This window comes from Gossypium raimondii, chromosome 3 (assembly GCF_025698545.1).
Source record: "Gossypium raimondii isolate GPD5lz chromosome 3, ASM2569854v1, whole genome shotgun sequence".
NCBI classification, from domain to species: domain Eukaryota; kingdom Viridiplantae; phylum Streptophyta; class Magnoliopsida; order Malvales; family Malvaceae; genus Gossypium; species Gossypium raimondii.
The window spans coordinates 42,708,907-42,723,431 of record NC_068567.1 but is presented as its reverse complement, the minus strand read 5'-3'; the positions used below and the strand labels follow the sequence as shown (position 1 = coordinate 42,723,431).

The 14,525-nt window shown below is 34.4% G+C and overlaps 2 protein-coding genes and 1 long non-coding RNA gene across 6 annotated transcripts; 1 reads left to right on the top strand and 2 right to left on the bottom strand.

The window, feature by feature from the left end:
• Positions 1 to 1,564: 1,564 nt before the first annotated feature.
• On the bottom strand, positions 1,565 to 4,776 carry LOC105794330 (uncharacterized). Of its 2 annotated transcripts, none has more exons than XR_001133868.2 (2): positions 4,269 to 4,776; positions 1,565 to 3,331 (listed from the first exon to the last, which is right to left on the bottom strand). It is a non-coding gene; the product is annotated as an uncharacterized LOC105794330 (long non-coding RNA). The 2 variants fall into 2 exon arrangements; XR_008194467.1 differs by having other exon boundaries at positions 4,280 to 4,776.
• A 353-nt stretch (positions 4,777 to 5,129) lies between these two features.
• Positions 5,130 to 6,557, top strand: LOC105795888 (purple acid phosphatase 8). Its single transcript, XM_052628900.1, is given in 6 exon segments — positions 5,130 to 5,169; positions 5,465 to 5,653; positions 5,710 to 5,864; positions 5,956 to 6,084; positions 6,178 to 6,245; positions 6,341 to 6,557. Coding segments are annotated over 6 exon segments (798 nt in total).
• Positions 6,558 to 6,959: 402 nt separating this feature from the next.
• Positions 6,960 to 13,788, bottom strand: LOC105794329 (hypothetical protein). 3 transcript variants are annotated; one of them, XM_012623461.2, is made up of 8 exons: positions 12,781 to 13,788; positions 11,121 to 11,246; positions 10,656 to 10,753; positions 10,168 to 10,285; positions 8,708 to 8,833; positions 8,457 to 8,569; positions 8,204 to 8,358; positions 6,960 to 7,937 (listed from the first exon to the last, which is right to left on the bottom strand). In XM_012623461.2, exons 1-8 carry the CDS (start codon positions 13,385 to 13,387, stop codon positions 7,226 to 7,228), a joined length of 2,055 nt encoding a protein of 684 aa, XP_012478915.1. In that variant the 5' UTR covers positions 13,388 to 13,788; the 3' UTR covers positions 6,960 to 7,225. The 3 variants fall into 3 exon arrangements, with proteins under 3 accessions (XP_012478915.1, XP_012478916.1, XP_012478917.1); XM_012623462.2 differs by having other exon boundaries at positions 8,708 to 8,830; XM_012623463.2 differs by having other exon boundaries at positions 8,708 to 8,827; positions 12,781 to 13,786.
• Positions 13,789 to 14,525: the final 737 nt, after the last annotated feature.

Genomic DNA, 14,525 nt, shown 5'->3' with positions numbered 1-14,525 from the left:
GGAATTGATAATCAAAGACCAAATTGTAAAAAAAGGAAACATTTTTCTTCCTTCATTTGTCATTCAAGTTGGGGAGAGAAGGATGAAGAAAACTCTTCACCTTTCCTCCCTTTCATAATATCATTTTATTATTAAAATATTATCAAAATATTTATTATTAATATATATTATTTAAAATATCACCAACATCATGATTACAATCCAATGCTCTATATTTTATACTTCAAGGCTAAGCAAATCTAATGGTCATAATTCATCCATATATCCAATGGCATTTTGGTAATTTTTCTTAAAATTATTTATTTATTATTTTCTTAAATGACCATTTTACCCCGGTCAAATTTTATATTTTCATTTGTCATTTCCACTTTTGGTTATTTGCTTTTTCATCTTTTAACTTTACAAATTTATACTTTAACCCCTCACTTTTTAATATTCACACTTTGACCCATCACTTTTCACTTTTTCTCAATTTAGTTAATACCTCAAATTTATATCTCATAATATAATAATATATATTTTATTTTATTTATATATTTATTTTTGGACCTTCTCCATTATCCAATACCTTCACTAACACTTTGTACTTTATTTCATTTACTCAATAATTCAATTATACACTTTCCAAGTATAACACATTACAAAATTTAGGAGGATGATTTTAGAGGCATTACAAAGTGTCGGGATTAATCTGTAATTTTTCTTTTTCCTCGATTATCTACCAAATGATTCAAATCTTAATCTATACAATAATTCATTTCAAATTATAAGTGTCAATTACCTTAAAACATATTCAATGTATATGACAATTTCATTTTCACAATTTCCTAAAATTTCACATTTTATTCAATTTAGTCCTTAAAACCAAAACTATCATAACTTTCACATTTAAGCCCCATTTTGAAATATAATTACAATCACATCCTTTTAAAGCCCTCTAAATTCAGTAATAACTAAAATTTTATGTCAAATCCAAAATATATTCATTTTAGTCCCTAAACCGAACTAATAAATTTCACTTGACAATTTAGTCATTAAACATTTTAAGCTTACAATTAAACCATTTAACATCAAAAACATCAAAAATCATCAATGGAAATATTTCAAAACTATAATAGTTTTACGATTTAGTACCTAGGATAGCTAAATCAAGCTACAACGATCTCAAAAAATAAAATTCACAAAAAAAAAAGATTTGGTTTATTTACCATGCAAGAGGGTTGAGTGAGCTTGAATAAAACTTATGGTTTCTTTATACTTTTAGTTCTTTATACTTTTAGTTGGGGAAGAAAGAAGGAAATGAAAAATGATGATATCTTTATTTTATTATTATCATTTTAATTGAATTTAATTATAAAACTCATCCAAACCATGCACTAATCGGCCACTAATGGAAAAAGTAGTAAAGTGCCCTACAAAACCTTAATAATTACCTTTTAAGTCTTTCAAGCCAATAAAATCAACAGTTACTAACTTTTATAGCTTTTACGATTTAGTCCTTATACCTTAAATACTACCCATTCAATAAAATTACCAGACCAAAACTCAATATAACTCTATAATAAACTCATAAATACTAATAAATAATATTTACTAACTCGATCGTTAGAATACAGGGTTTCGAAACTATCATTTCCAGTATCACTAAAAAATGGGTTGTTACATCTTTCATAAGTGGTAGCCCCACTGATAACTCAACAGGCTTTATATCTATTTTATGTACCTCGAGCATTTCCAATAGGGTCTTCGTAGCACACCGATCTACCAAGTCAATATTCTTACCACACGAAACATCTTTAGCTAGCTGAATTGCCGACAATACCTTGATTCCACCTCTCATGTCTCGACTCATCAACAAAATGCATTTTTGTTGCCAACTATCCAAGATACATATATAATCAACAAAAAGAACCAATAGATCATTAATCTTGTCAAAGAAATTTAAGCTAAGAACAAAGTCATAACTATACAAGTGAATTATCTCTAAGTCCTCTTTGTCTTTCCATTGCCCGATCTGGAACTCAAACTCCTTGTGCTACTCCCACAATTAGGACCTCTTTAGAATTTACAGTCTTAATCCTCTTAGTCAATTTGCTAACTAAGAGACCAAGTTTACCCATCGCTTTCTCTGATATGAACAAATCAAATGCCCCCGTATCAACAATAGCACTCCTTATTTAGCTTGTGATGTTGATACCCACAAACATCAACCCTTTCTACTTACAATCCCTCTTCACTTTAGCAAAATTGAGTATCATTGATCCAAGCCTCAATACCCTCTCTTCATCAGGCTCCGCTTTGTCATCTTTACAGGTTGTGAAAAACATAGATCATTGTGGGCAATCTCACACTATCTACATAAGAAGCATTGTATTAGCTTCTTTTCATTTTCCTTGTCCCTCAAATGGTTCTTAGGTCTCCACTTCCCGTTAGGTGATTTCTCATTGCCATCATTGTTGTTTTTAACCAATCCTTATTCATCTCCCCCACCATTTCCCTTCTTCTTAGGCTTGGACTACTCAAACTTGTCTTTCCTCAGAACAAGATTAATTAAGAACTCCACTATGGTCACGGCTTTGGTATGTTCCTTGAATCCTTGACATTGCAACTCTTGCTCTACTCATGGCTTCAACCCATCCATAAAATAGAAAAATGTCTCATTTTTACCCAAATCAAAAATCTAAAGCATGAGTTCACTGAAATCTCGTACATACGTCCTAACTATGTCTTATTGCATAAGCCAGCGCAACTTAGCCTAAGCCTCATCCTGGACATGCTCTTGAAAAATTTGCCTTTAAAAATCCTTTTGAAACTCCTCCCAAGTCCCAATTGCAGCTCCTCCACGTTTCTTATCTGTGAACCTACGACACCACCATAAAAGAGCAACATTAGTGAAATACATAGCAACAGTATTTACCTTGGTAACATCATCCGTGATGCCTCCAGTATGAAAGAATTGCTCCATTCCCCATAAGAAGTTGTCCACATGTCTTACAAACCTCATCATCAAACTCTTTCAACTTTGGAACATCCACCTTATGTTTGGGTCTCATAGCCAACATCCCATTACCCAAAATAGCTTTGCAGATAATGAGCTCCTCCTTGAGCTTCTCAATTTGTTCCTTCAAAGTCATCACCATAGTCTTAAGAGCATCATCCCTCACTGCCAACCCATACCCAGTGGAATTGAACACCCTTTGCATTGCTTCCTGGAATCAAGAGACTTTACCACAAATTCCCTAAGTTGCTCCTCATCGAGTTCAAGTGAGTCAAATGATCCCCATTTAATCAGTTGACCTCAATGAGACGTTCGGAGTGCATTCGTCATAGGCTTTGATCCACAGCCCGTGACATAAGTCACGCCATAAAAACAACATTTTGATAAAATGTATCAAAAGTATTTTGAGAAAAAATACAATAAATAGATAAAAAGTACTTGGATAATACTTGTTTAAAATTAATCTATTTTATACATTTAATAATTCCATATGAATTTGTTATTTTAATTTAATAGTTGAATTGAGTAGCATTTGTGATATTAAATACTATTTTTGTATGATCCATATCTAATATGTCGTTGCTAATATATAAACTTAAATGCTATCAATGAATCACATAATGTGGTTTTATTTTCGGTCTGTAGCATTGGGTAAAGCCTAACCAACTCATCGACGTGTGTTCTGAACTATTTTCAGTTTGTTTTAAGGTTTTTTTTTTATTAATATTAATTTAATTCATAAATTGGTGCAATTAAGGATGCTTTAATTGTGTAAGTAAAGTTAAGATCTTGAGACTTTGATGGTCTAGATCCAAATTTTAGCATGCACAAATGTCATGCATGTATTGTTTATTAAATCATTTTAATTCAAGTCTTTTATATGTATACTTTTTTGGATTTATTTTAATCTGGAATCGGCTATATTTTTATTTTCAGTATGTTGTTTTATATTATTTAATTCCTCTTAATTTATTGTGGCCCACGTTAATTCTAGCAATTACAATAATTTTTGGAGAATTTTTGACAAACCTATTTAAATATGTATTACTAGAAACATTTACGGGTCGAGTTTGGTTGAGGTTTGATCCTAAATACCTTTCAAGCTCGAATATAGGATTAGCTTAATTTAACTTGCACAAAAAGTTCAGTTTACTATCTAAAATTTTTTAAAAACTAATTAATTATTATATATTTTTATAATTAAACTTAAGAAAACACATTTTTAAAAAACCCGAATTCAAATTTTTAAAAATCTAGTTTAGGAGCTTACCCATCTTATACCTGGAAAAGTATATGGTCTGCAAAGGGTCTGTTGCTGGAGGGGCTGGGCTGGCAAGTGGGTACCCTTGCATGCCTTCAAGCACTCAGCCTGGGGGTGGATCTCGGTTTCCAAAGGGTGGTGGTGGAAGGGGATTCTCTCTCTGTGATAAAGAAAGCGTTGATAGGTCGGCCATCGGGGCTTATATTCAAGACATTAGAACTGTCAGACGAAGATTTAAAAAGTGTGAGATTGTTTATGCCCCCCGAGAGGCGAATAGATCAGCTCATTTCCTAGCATAAGAGGGATGGCGAAGGGGAGAGGGTCTAAATCTAGAGTATGATTAGCTGGTAGAGATGGTGGCTCTGAACTGTGGTGGGGATGGTGAAGATGATGATGCAGGTGGTGCGATGGCTTCTGGATAACCAAAGATTGTTCCTCAGAATTTTTTGGTGAAGGGGATATTTGTGAGATTAAATGATAGTGGGAGTGGCTCTTCTATCTAGGCCGGAGTCTGTTTGCTTTGTTTGTTTCTCATTTCTTTTATTTTTTATTTCATTTTATTTATTTTGATAGGTTTTATTAACTTATTTTGTTTAATAAATTCTCCAGTTGGATTTTATTCAAAAAAACACCTTATTTATTTTGTATTTGGATTGAACGAAGTAGACTTGAGATAATAATAATAATAAAATCATTATTCAAATTTGATATAAAATGTACTAAACCAACCCAGTTTGTGTATAGGTTTAATGTATAATTATCTTCTTGTATTTGGTTACTACATATGTTAACGAAGAAACATAGGCTAATGTGATTTAATATATAATCATTACATGTAAAAACTGAAAAAACGTAAGCTAAAACAGAGATATGAAGTATACTGAAAAGGACAAAGTACAGATGGACTTAAGTATTACTTTAATAAAATGCATAAATGATAGAAATATAATTATGTACGAGAATGTGGACCATAAATTTGGGTATAATGTTGTTGCTTTATGAGCCATTTTGTTTTTTAATTTATTGGGATGACACTACTGTTGATCACTCCCCTGGGAAACCACATTTATAAATTATAAGTAGCCTGTTTGCCAACCTTCATTTCCTCCATAAGAATGGTTGTTTCAAGCCAAAAAGCTATGGTCCTATGGGCTCTTCTTCTTGGCTTGTTACTTGTTTCGCCTCCGGCAAAGGCTGAGCTTGAGCTGGTGGAACATGCCTGAGCTTCTTGGTGGTCGGAGATTGGGGAAGAAAAGGTCTCTATAACCAATCTCAAGTTGCTCTTCTCTAACTAAAATTATTTACCATTGAGATATTTGATGTATAATCAGTTAATGATTAGAAACTAAACTATTCTAACTATGATGTTAATTTAATTAAAAATATATATTATAATTAAACCTAATATTATCTTCTTTCCTTTTATTTTTATTATTATTAGTATATATACAGATATTACATTTTCTGTTGTTGGCAGAAATGGCAGAAATTTTCTTTGTGGACACTACTCCATTTGTATCCAACTACTTCATTGACCCAAAAGATCATGTCTATGACTGGAAAGGCATTTCACCTAGACTCCATTACATTAACAATCTTTTACTGGTAACTTTCTTTTTGGAAATATATTTTCCAAAGCATCAATAAATTTTAATATAATTCTTGAAAAAAAATTTAAAATGGAATAGTTTGATAGGAATTGGAATCGGGTTTTAGAGAATCCACAGCAAAATGGAAGATAGTAGTGGGTCACCATACAATCAAAAGTGCTGGGCACCATGGCAACGCTCATGAGCTAGCCATTCATCTTCTTCCTATCCTTCAGGTATTCATTTAATTATCTACAAAAATATACAAATTTAATGTTAAAAGTTGTTTGGTTGTTAATTTTAACTTAAAAAACCTTTTTAATTCCTAGGCATACCATGTTGACCTTTATATTAACGGCCATGATCATTGCTTACAGCATATTAGCAGCACTGACAGGTACTACTACTATTTGATATTGTAATATATATATGTATATGTATTTGTAAATTTTGAATCACACAAATTGATTCCTGTCCCCTTAAAAAATGTAGCTCGATTCAATTCTTAACAAGTGGAGGTGGATCAAAGGCATGAAGGGGTGATGTTAATAACAGGTGGAATCCACAAGAAATGAAATTCTATTACGATGGACAAGGTTTCATGTCAGTTGAAATGACTGAGACCGATGTTGATAGCAAATTCTATGATGTTTTTGGCAATGCAATCTATAAATGGAGCACTTCCAAGCTAATTTCTTCTGCTATGTAAATGTAAACTGCCTTGGAACATTGTAATCCATTTTCATAAACTACTTAAATTTATTGGGTTCCTTTCAATATATTGACAAGTAAAAAGAAATGGAGGGATGAGCAGCAAGCCAACTTCATTGATTTTGGGTTGAATCATTTCTTGACAACTACATTTGTTTTGTCATAAACCTCTTAAATCCAAGCATAGTGCATTTTGATTTATTAATATTATGACCCACAATTCTGTTTTTTTTTTAATGCATGACTAACAAAAATATACTTCGAAAAAAAAAAAGGTAGAAAGAAGCAGCTATGGACTTTTGTATTTGATGATGTATGTGATTGGGCTATTACATGTTTCCAGCATTGCAGATTTTTGGCAAGGCATCTCAGGGTATGAAAATTGTAAAGCAGATAGATATGAATAAGAAGCAAAAGTTATATTAAGAATGGAGTTTTCCACCTAGTGTGAGTGTGTTCATATACTAAGACAGCAAAAAAGAAATGGAAAAGACAACATGAAGGATTGCAGAGACAACTGAGAAGTTCCTCCCTCCCCTTTGCTCCCCCTCCCACCTACTCGTATCAAATGCCAAATGTCTCGACTGTTGCCGCTCTTTACATTTGCTTTTAACTCATTGGAGTTTGCAGCCTAACTGCTTTCTCTCTCTCTCTCACACAACTGCATTAGCAGCTTTGCTTGACACTATTCTCAGCACATTGTACTTCTTCCTTCACCATAGCTCTCCCACTCACACTTCCATCTACACTTCCATTGCAGTCCTGCTTTGGAGATTTTTTATCCAACCCCACTTCAGGAGAAGCTGCATGCTGATTGGTTTTCCCTGACTCAATCTCATTTTCCTGTGGGGGGGAAGTTGTCTCCACAGGAATGTTGGGTTCGGTTGCAGTTGTTGACGACTGTTGAGATGCTGAATTGGAGCCTGGAGGAGGTAGAAAAACTCCTGTGCCAGGAATGGGTAGACGAGGTGGAGGATGCCTTGTAGCAGCAGCCGGCCACCCGGTTGAACCTGGAGGAATGGGAACTGAAGCAGGAAAAGGAATTGCAGGTGGAACTGGAGTGGGCACAAATAATGGTTGAACACCATTTGAAGGCGGAATTTGTGGTCGAATTGGTGGGGCTGGCATTACACCAGTGGTTGGTATTGCTGCATAATGCTTGGGGCCAGCAGAGAGGCGAAAATGGTTGGGTGATCTACTAGGCGATGGAACCCATTGTGAAGACTGAGAAAGTGGAGGTGAAGGAAGCCTTGGGTTGTCAGACATGGATTTTTTTGGTTGATATTTGGTAAATGTAACAAGTATGCGTTGCTTTCGGACAGAGGGAAGTGCATGTTTGGCAAAATCAGCTGATTTTCCATGCATCACAAGGAGAGATCTGCATGGTAGTTTAAAGAGTATGAAACAAAAGAATCCAATTCAACTCTAAGGAATCAGTGCTGCAAGAGTACAGGGAGTCGGGACTATATACCCTAGAAGAAATATTCCATTTTTTTTTTGTAGGATTTACTTAATAATTAAATTGCTCAAAGCTAGTAACCCAGAAAACTAAACATATTATTCAATTCTATACATGCACCAATTTGAAAGCGCATCAAACAGTTGTGAATGTGGGAGATCCAGAGAATCAGTAAAAAAACTTACCCAGGTGCAAGAGAAAGCTTTAGAGAGCCTCTGAAGTCCCCAGGAGGATCAACGCTAATCATCCTTCCAAAAGTAATGTCACACTCGGTCAAGAACATGACACAAATAGGCTTTCCAAACCAAGGTGGCCACATACGAGGCATTGAATGATCCCCCTAGGAAAGAAAGAAAGAAAGGAAAAAACAGAACACCATACCATTAGCTTCAAAGTTCAGCTCAATCTATACAAAACCATCAGAACATCTTTACCTACCTCATTGTAGACATCAATAATGCAAGAGTCTGGTTTTGCAGTCATAACTTGCGAGTCAACCAATCGATCAATAGCATCTTGCAGCAAGGCAGGAATAGCTTCTATTCTCCGATCTGCTAAAAGCTCAATAAACTTAAAAAGGAAGTAATCCATCAAAATAAATAAATATATATTCCATTACTTTAAGTGTGCATTTGAGTGTTTTGAACTGTGGGGAAGGATCAAGGAGAAGGGTCATCATAGAAACATGCCTTTGGAAGTCCCTGCAGAAATTTCATCATCTAGAGGTGCATCTGCAATTGGAAGGCCCAATTGAATCATCTCTCTGCCATGTCCCTTCATGGGTTTTTTTGAAGCCACATATGTCTGACCTGCTTCTTGTAAATTATCACAAAATGGTTCAGCTATTACTGATATTTGAATGCCCCAATACAATTCTTGAGAATATCCAGCATCCAAGAAAATAAACTACCAGACTAAAACAGCATCCAATTGTTAAACTCCTTTTGTCTCATCATTTAAATAAACAACGTACTCATCTTATTCATCCAAGGCAGGTAAAATTAAGTTCATTTCAAACAGTCAAAAATTCAAAATAGAGAAACCCTAAAAGCAATGATGGAGCCAACTTAAAACAATCACCCTATTTCTACCTGATCAAAACATTTGTAACATGCTGACTACAAGAATGTTAAGAATAAAATATATAAATAAATCAACATACTAGATTTACCGTCCAGATATAATTATAAAGTGGGCCGGAAAGGAAGCTAGCTGTATTATCACTAAACTACACAACATAACATTGACCCAATCCCCATCTAGTCCTACTTAATTGCAAGCTTTTGACAAATTCATAAAAGTTGGCAGATCCAGTGTTGTCAAGAACCTAGGCGTGCCTACACCTTGCGCCTTAGCATTATACAACAAAAAAGCCTCAGAACCTTCCAGGCGAGAACCATTTGATCAGGTGCACGCTTGGTGCGCCTAGGCACGCTTTTTTTGTAAGGCAGTAGGCATAAAAAGTAGCCCACCTAATTAAATTTCTCTTTAATTTCTTTTATTTTTCACTGTACTTTTCATTTGATATACATGTACTAGCAAGAAAGGGATAATATCACTCTCTATATTTCTCAATGTTTGAGCATTCAACAACAAACATTGACCATAAGGAAATCATGCATATTGACCAATAGAAAATTTGCATGTTTTGTAGATAAACTAGATCACAGTTTAGAGCTTACTATATATATTAAGCTTTATATAGAAAATATGCACACAGACTTGCAAAAACTCACACATAAACAAATTGCGCTTTACTTCACGCAAGCTAACACTTTTTATGTGCCTTGCACCTGAGGCAATATAAGGGTTCTAGCACCTTGTGCCTTTGACAAAACTGGGCAGATCAAGGTTTCCCAATAGAACATGCCAAGCAAGCACGCTAAACAATATTTGCTTAAAACAAGGATGAGCCATGCTTTTCCAGTCACTTATATTCAAAACCACGACATTGATTGCAGCATGCATTTGAAGTACACGTCAAACTGAAAAACAGCTAAGAAATTCTACCAAGCTAAATAGACAAGTCAGTTAAGCAAGGAAAAAACTAGAAGCTTCCAGGATCAAATACAATTTGGATTGAATTACTTCCTTCTAGCTGAACCGAAAAAAAAAAAACAAAAAAAAAGGAAATTTTAAGGGAACTTGCCTTGAAACTGCCCTCTTTTCCCTGCAGCCCTCAAGTCATTTACCAATGAGACAAGATCTAAAACTTCCTTCTCATCCAACAGTTCCTCGTACAATTTAAGCCCATCAACAACATTGACCTTAAAAGAAAATATTTGCCCATAAGAAGTAGAAACAGAATAGGGGGAAAAAAGAAACAAGAAGCTATGAGTCAGTGGCGAATCCAGGGGGGCTGGCCCACCCCTAAAATGGAAAATTTTCTATTTAGGCCCCGTTATAGTTTATAAAATTTTAAATTAGTAATGGTAAATGCACTTTCTCCCCCCCCCCCCCAAAATGATAAAAATTTGATTTAATCCTTTAAAAATTATAAACATGGTGAAATTACTTTTTTACTATCGTAAAAATATACAATTTAATTCCGCCCCAAAAAAAAAATCTAGCTTCACCCCTGCTATGAATCCCCCCAGAATTTCACAAAGCATCATCATAAAAGTTATACAGAATTACCATTTTTCCATCAAACATCTCATTACCAACAAAAGTTTTTGGACCTTTAGCCAGATTCTGCTTTTCACTCTCATTTTGGGCAGAATGTAAATCATTCACTGAAAGATCATAGATGAAAAACTGTTAATATAACAAAACATAGTGGAACTAAATGTCAAACCATAAGGAATTATTCAAAGCAATCAAAATGACTTGGTTCATCATATGGTGCAGCAGTTGAACTAAAGGTGCAACAACTAAATGTCCTACCCAGTTTATTCTCAACTTTCCAAGCTAAACAGGAAACAGAGGAATTTTTTTTCTTTAAATAGATAAGTAGATAAATTTGGGTAAGTTCAAGTGTACGCGAAAAGGAATCTGGTGCACATAAAAATTAAAGCAACTGATATCATACATAGTGCAGCTTCAACTTTCAAGACGTTCTAAGTGCAAAAAGCAACAAATCACCAGAGTAAAAGGATGTACCTTTACAGCTGGATGTGCACCCACCATTTACTTCCTCAGTTCCAGGTTCCGTGTTTCCAGGTATAGTTCCTACCGAACTCCCTGACTTTTTTAAGCTGCTATCAGCTTGAGGCTTAGAAGCAGCATCTGGGTTCAAAGCCCAAAACAAGGAATGTAAATCGCAAAACATAGATTGTCAAGAACAACACATAATTACAATTAATGGGTGTCAACTAACTTTCTTTTGAACATTAATTATTATCCAATGTGCTATGGCTAAGAAAAGCTTGAAATTGTATCCAAAAAACCTTCATTAAGAGCAAATAAAAAATACCTGGAACATAAAGTTAAACCAGAATGACTGCCTATTGGGATACCTGTAACATTAAACCCCATCCAGAACACATTTCTAATGAAATTTGTCAAGTTCCTACTGGGATTCCTCTGAAGATAAAAGCATGTCAAATAAATATTCTACACAATATGAAACTTGAAGTTATTTATCGCATCAAGTACACCCTGACATGTGCACATAGAACTAATAGCAAATTTTATATGAACCTTATCTTGTGACTTCTATATAAATGGAAGTTTTTTACCAGCAAAGGTGCTCTAGACTGAGGTCCAATGGATCAGGGTGAAAAACATATTAGATTCTTGAAGTATGATATGGCCATTATCAAATCCGGCCTTTCTTCTAACTGTTGTTCTTTTCTTGGGAGCTGGCCATGGATATCAACTAGGAATTAGTGGATCACTATTGGAGGGAAAGGTGTTACTTGGAGGGTGAAGTCAAGTGGGTGTAAAGTTTGATTTTTCTTGAACAGAGAGGATTGATGTGGTTTTAATTTATCCTAATCTAACTTCGGGTTTATATTAGGCATAAAAATATCTTATTATATCCATGTACAAAGTTACTAATTATGCATCTCACATTATCATTTACCATAATAAACCATACGAAAGAAAAACAACAAAGCGCGAAATAGTTATCAAATGCACATCTCTTATTTTTCTGTCACCCATCTCTCAACCATCTCTCAAGTGGGTGTAGGTATGATTTTTTCTAGAACAGAAAGGAGTTGATGAGGTTTTTAACCTATGCCATTCAATTAACTTTTGGTTTATATTGAACATAAAAATAACTTATTATATCCAAGTACCACACACACACACACAAAACAGAGCACAGACTAGCTATTAAATGCATGCCTCTTACTTTGTTTTCACCCATCTCCCACTATGCCACTCTCAGATGTAAAAAGTACCTGCCTTTAATTTTATATAAATCCACTTGCAAACAAATAGTGCAACTTTCAATTAGGTAGGTATATACATATTAAGGTCAAAGCGGGAAATAGAGAATCTGATAGCAATTTCCAAATAAGAAAGCTTGTTTTAAACATTAAATAAACAATTTCTTGTTTGGGATAATATGTCTAATCCAAGAAAGAAACATGTATATGGCAACACCAAGCTTTTTAATCAAGGAAATAGTTGATAAGTCAACAAAATCAACACCCAAAATCCCATTTAGAAATACAACTTTCAATCATCCCAATCAGAAACCAAAAACCAAACATAAAAAGATACAGAATACAAGGTAACATTCACTGAAAAATTTAATGTTCACACAACGTAAATAAAAAAGATAAAGAAAGAAACATAAACCAAAAGTTACCTTTTATATCCTCCGAGACTGCTGAAACTTTATCCTCCCCACCCGATTTATTGTCATCACGTTTCTCAGTCTTTCTATCGTTTCTGTCTGAAATTGTGTTAACAGTCAAATTCGCATCATTATCCACGCCCGAATTCTGCATTTCTTTAGCCACCTCTAACCTATGCCCCTTAAACCCAAAGCCAGATCTTTTGTACTCTTTGCCCCCAAGTTTCCCTTGATCATAAGGCCTTTGTCTCCTTCTCCAGGAGACCTGTTGAAGCGCGTAGGAGACCTCAGCAACAGAAAAGTACTGCTGCATATGAAGCACGGGGTTCCAATTAGATCTCCTTTGTTGAATGCAAGCAATCACGGCTTCATACTCCCCTACTTCTCCAACCTCACGCAAATGTTGACAAAGAGAGTCAATCATAGCATTGGCGGCGGCGAATTCCCCTCGCAACCAATAGATGAAGCCATCACGCTCATCGGGGAACCATTGCCGAGGATGGTGCTGGTGGATCTCACCTCCAGCAGCTCCACCTCCGCCGCCGCCAGCTCCTGCAGCTGGAGGAGCAGCAAACTGCATTTTATCAGATAAAACTACATTTCCCGATGGCATTGCCATTGAGAAAAACTCCCTAACCAATCGAGGAAAAAGAAATTTAAAATACCCCCAACTCAGATCTAACTAATTCAAATCCCAAAAATCCAACCAACACTAAAAATTAATTTAAAATAAGATAGAATTAAGTGAAAGAAAATTGAGCAATTGAGTTTTAATCTTCGATTCCAATTGGATCTAATAAAATATTTAGAATGAGAAAAAAAGTAAGGAGAAAATGGTGGTCTAGTTTAGTCAGATCTGGAAGCTAAGTCTTTGCAATGCTCTTCTTTTGTTGTGTGATGGGCGTGTGAAGTTACAGTAAAAGAAAAGTGTGACGTGAAGATGGGGAGTGTCAATGCTCAATTTTTTTAAAATAAAAACACATCTAGGGTTTGATTTTTTTCATTATTTTAAGTTGAAAAGGGAAAAACAAAACTAAAAAAATTGCTTCTTCGTTACGCATGTGGGTGGGCTTAAATGGAGTCCAAACTTTTTTTATTTTTCAATGATTTATATGTATATTTTGAGATTTAAATAGAGTGGTTTAAGAACGTATACAATGTGCGAAGAAGCTGAATCACACATGCATAATATTTTGTTTTTATTCATAATTCGCAAATTGAAGGATATTAAAATTTTATGGTTAAAGGTTTATTTTGATGTTTTATATATAAAGAATTTTTTTATTTTAATTTTTTTGAATTATAATATCAGAGTAAAATTCAAACGATTCAAACTCAAATCGCATCCGAGATAATGAATACCCTTAACCATCAAGCAATAGTGTGAAATTCAAAGTATGTATTTTCACTTAATTTTTAGATTTAAGCGCGGAGGCAACCACTAAACATTTTTAAAAATTAATTGAACCCCTAAAAAGCATTCATTCATTTAATGTATTAATTAATATAATAGAACTGATGAAATGAAAAATAAATGTTCCAAAAAACAATTTGTTGTTAACGAATTTGGATAATCCTCAACAACACAAATTACATTATCTTATTTTACTAACATTTCAAAAATGATATGGTTTAAAAGAACCCTAATCCATCATTGGATTATTGAGAAGAAATAAAGTGGAACATTTGTAGAATTCACACCTTCGATCAAAAGTCTGAAAAATGATCTCCACAGGATTTTCCAGGTTTCAAAGAAA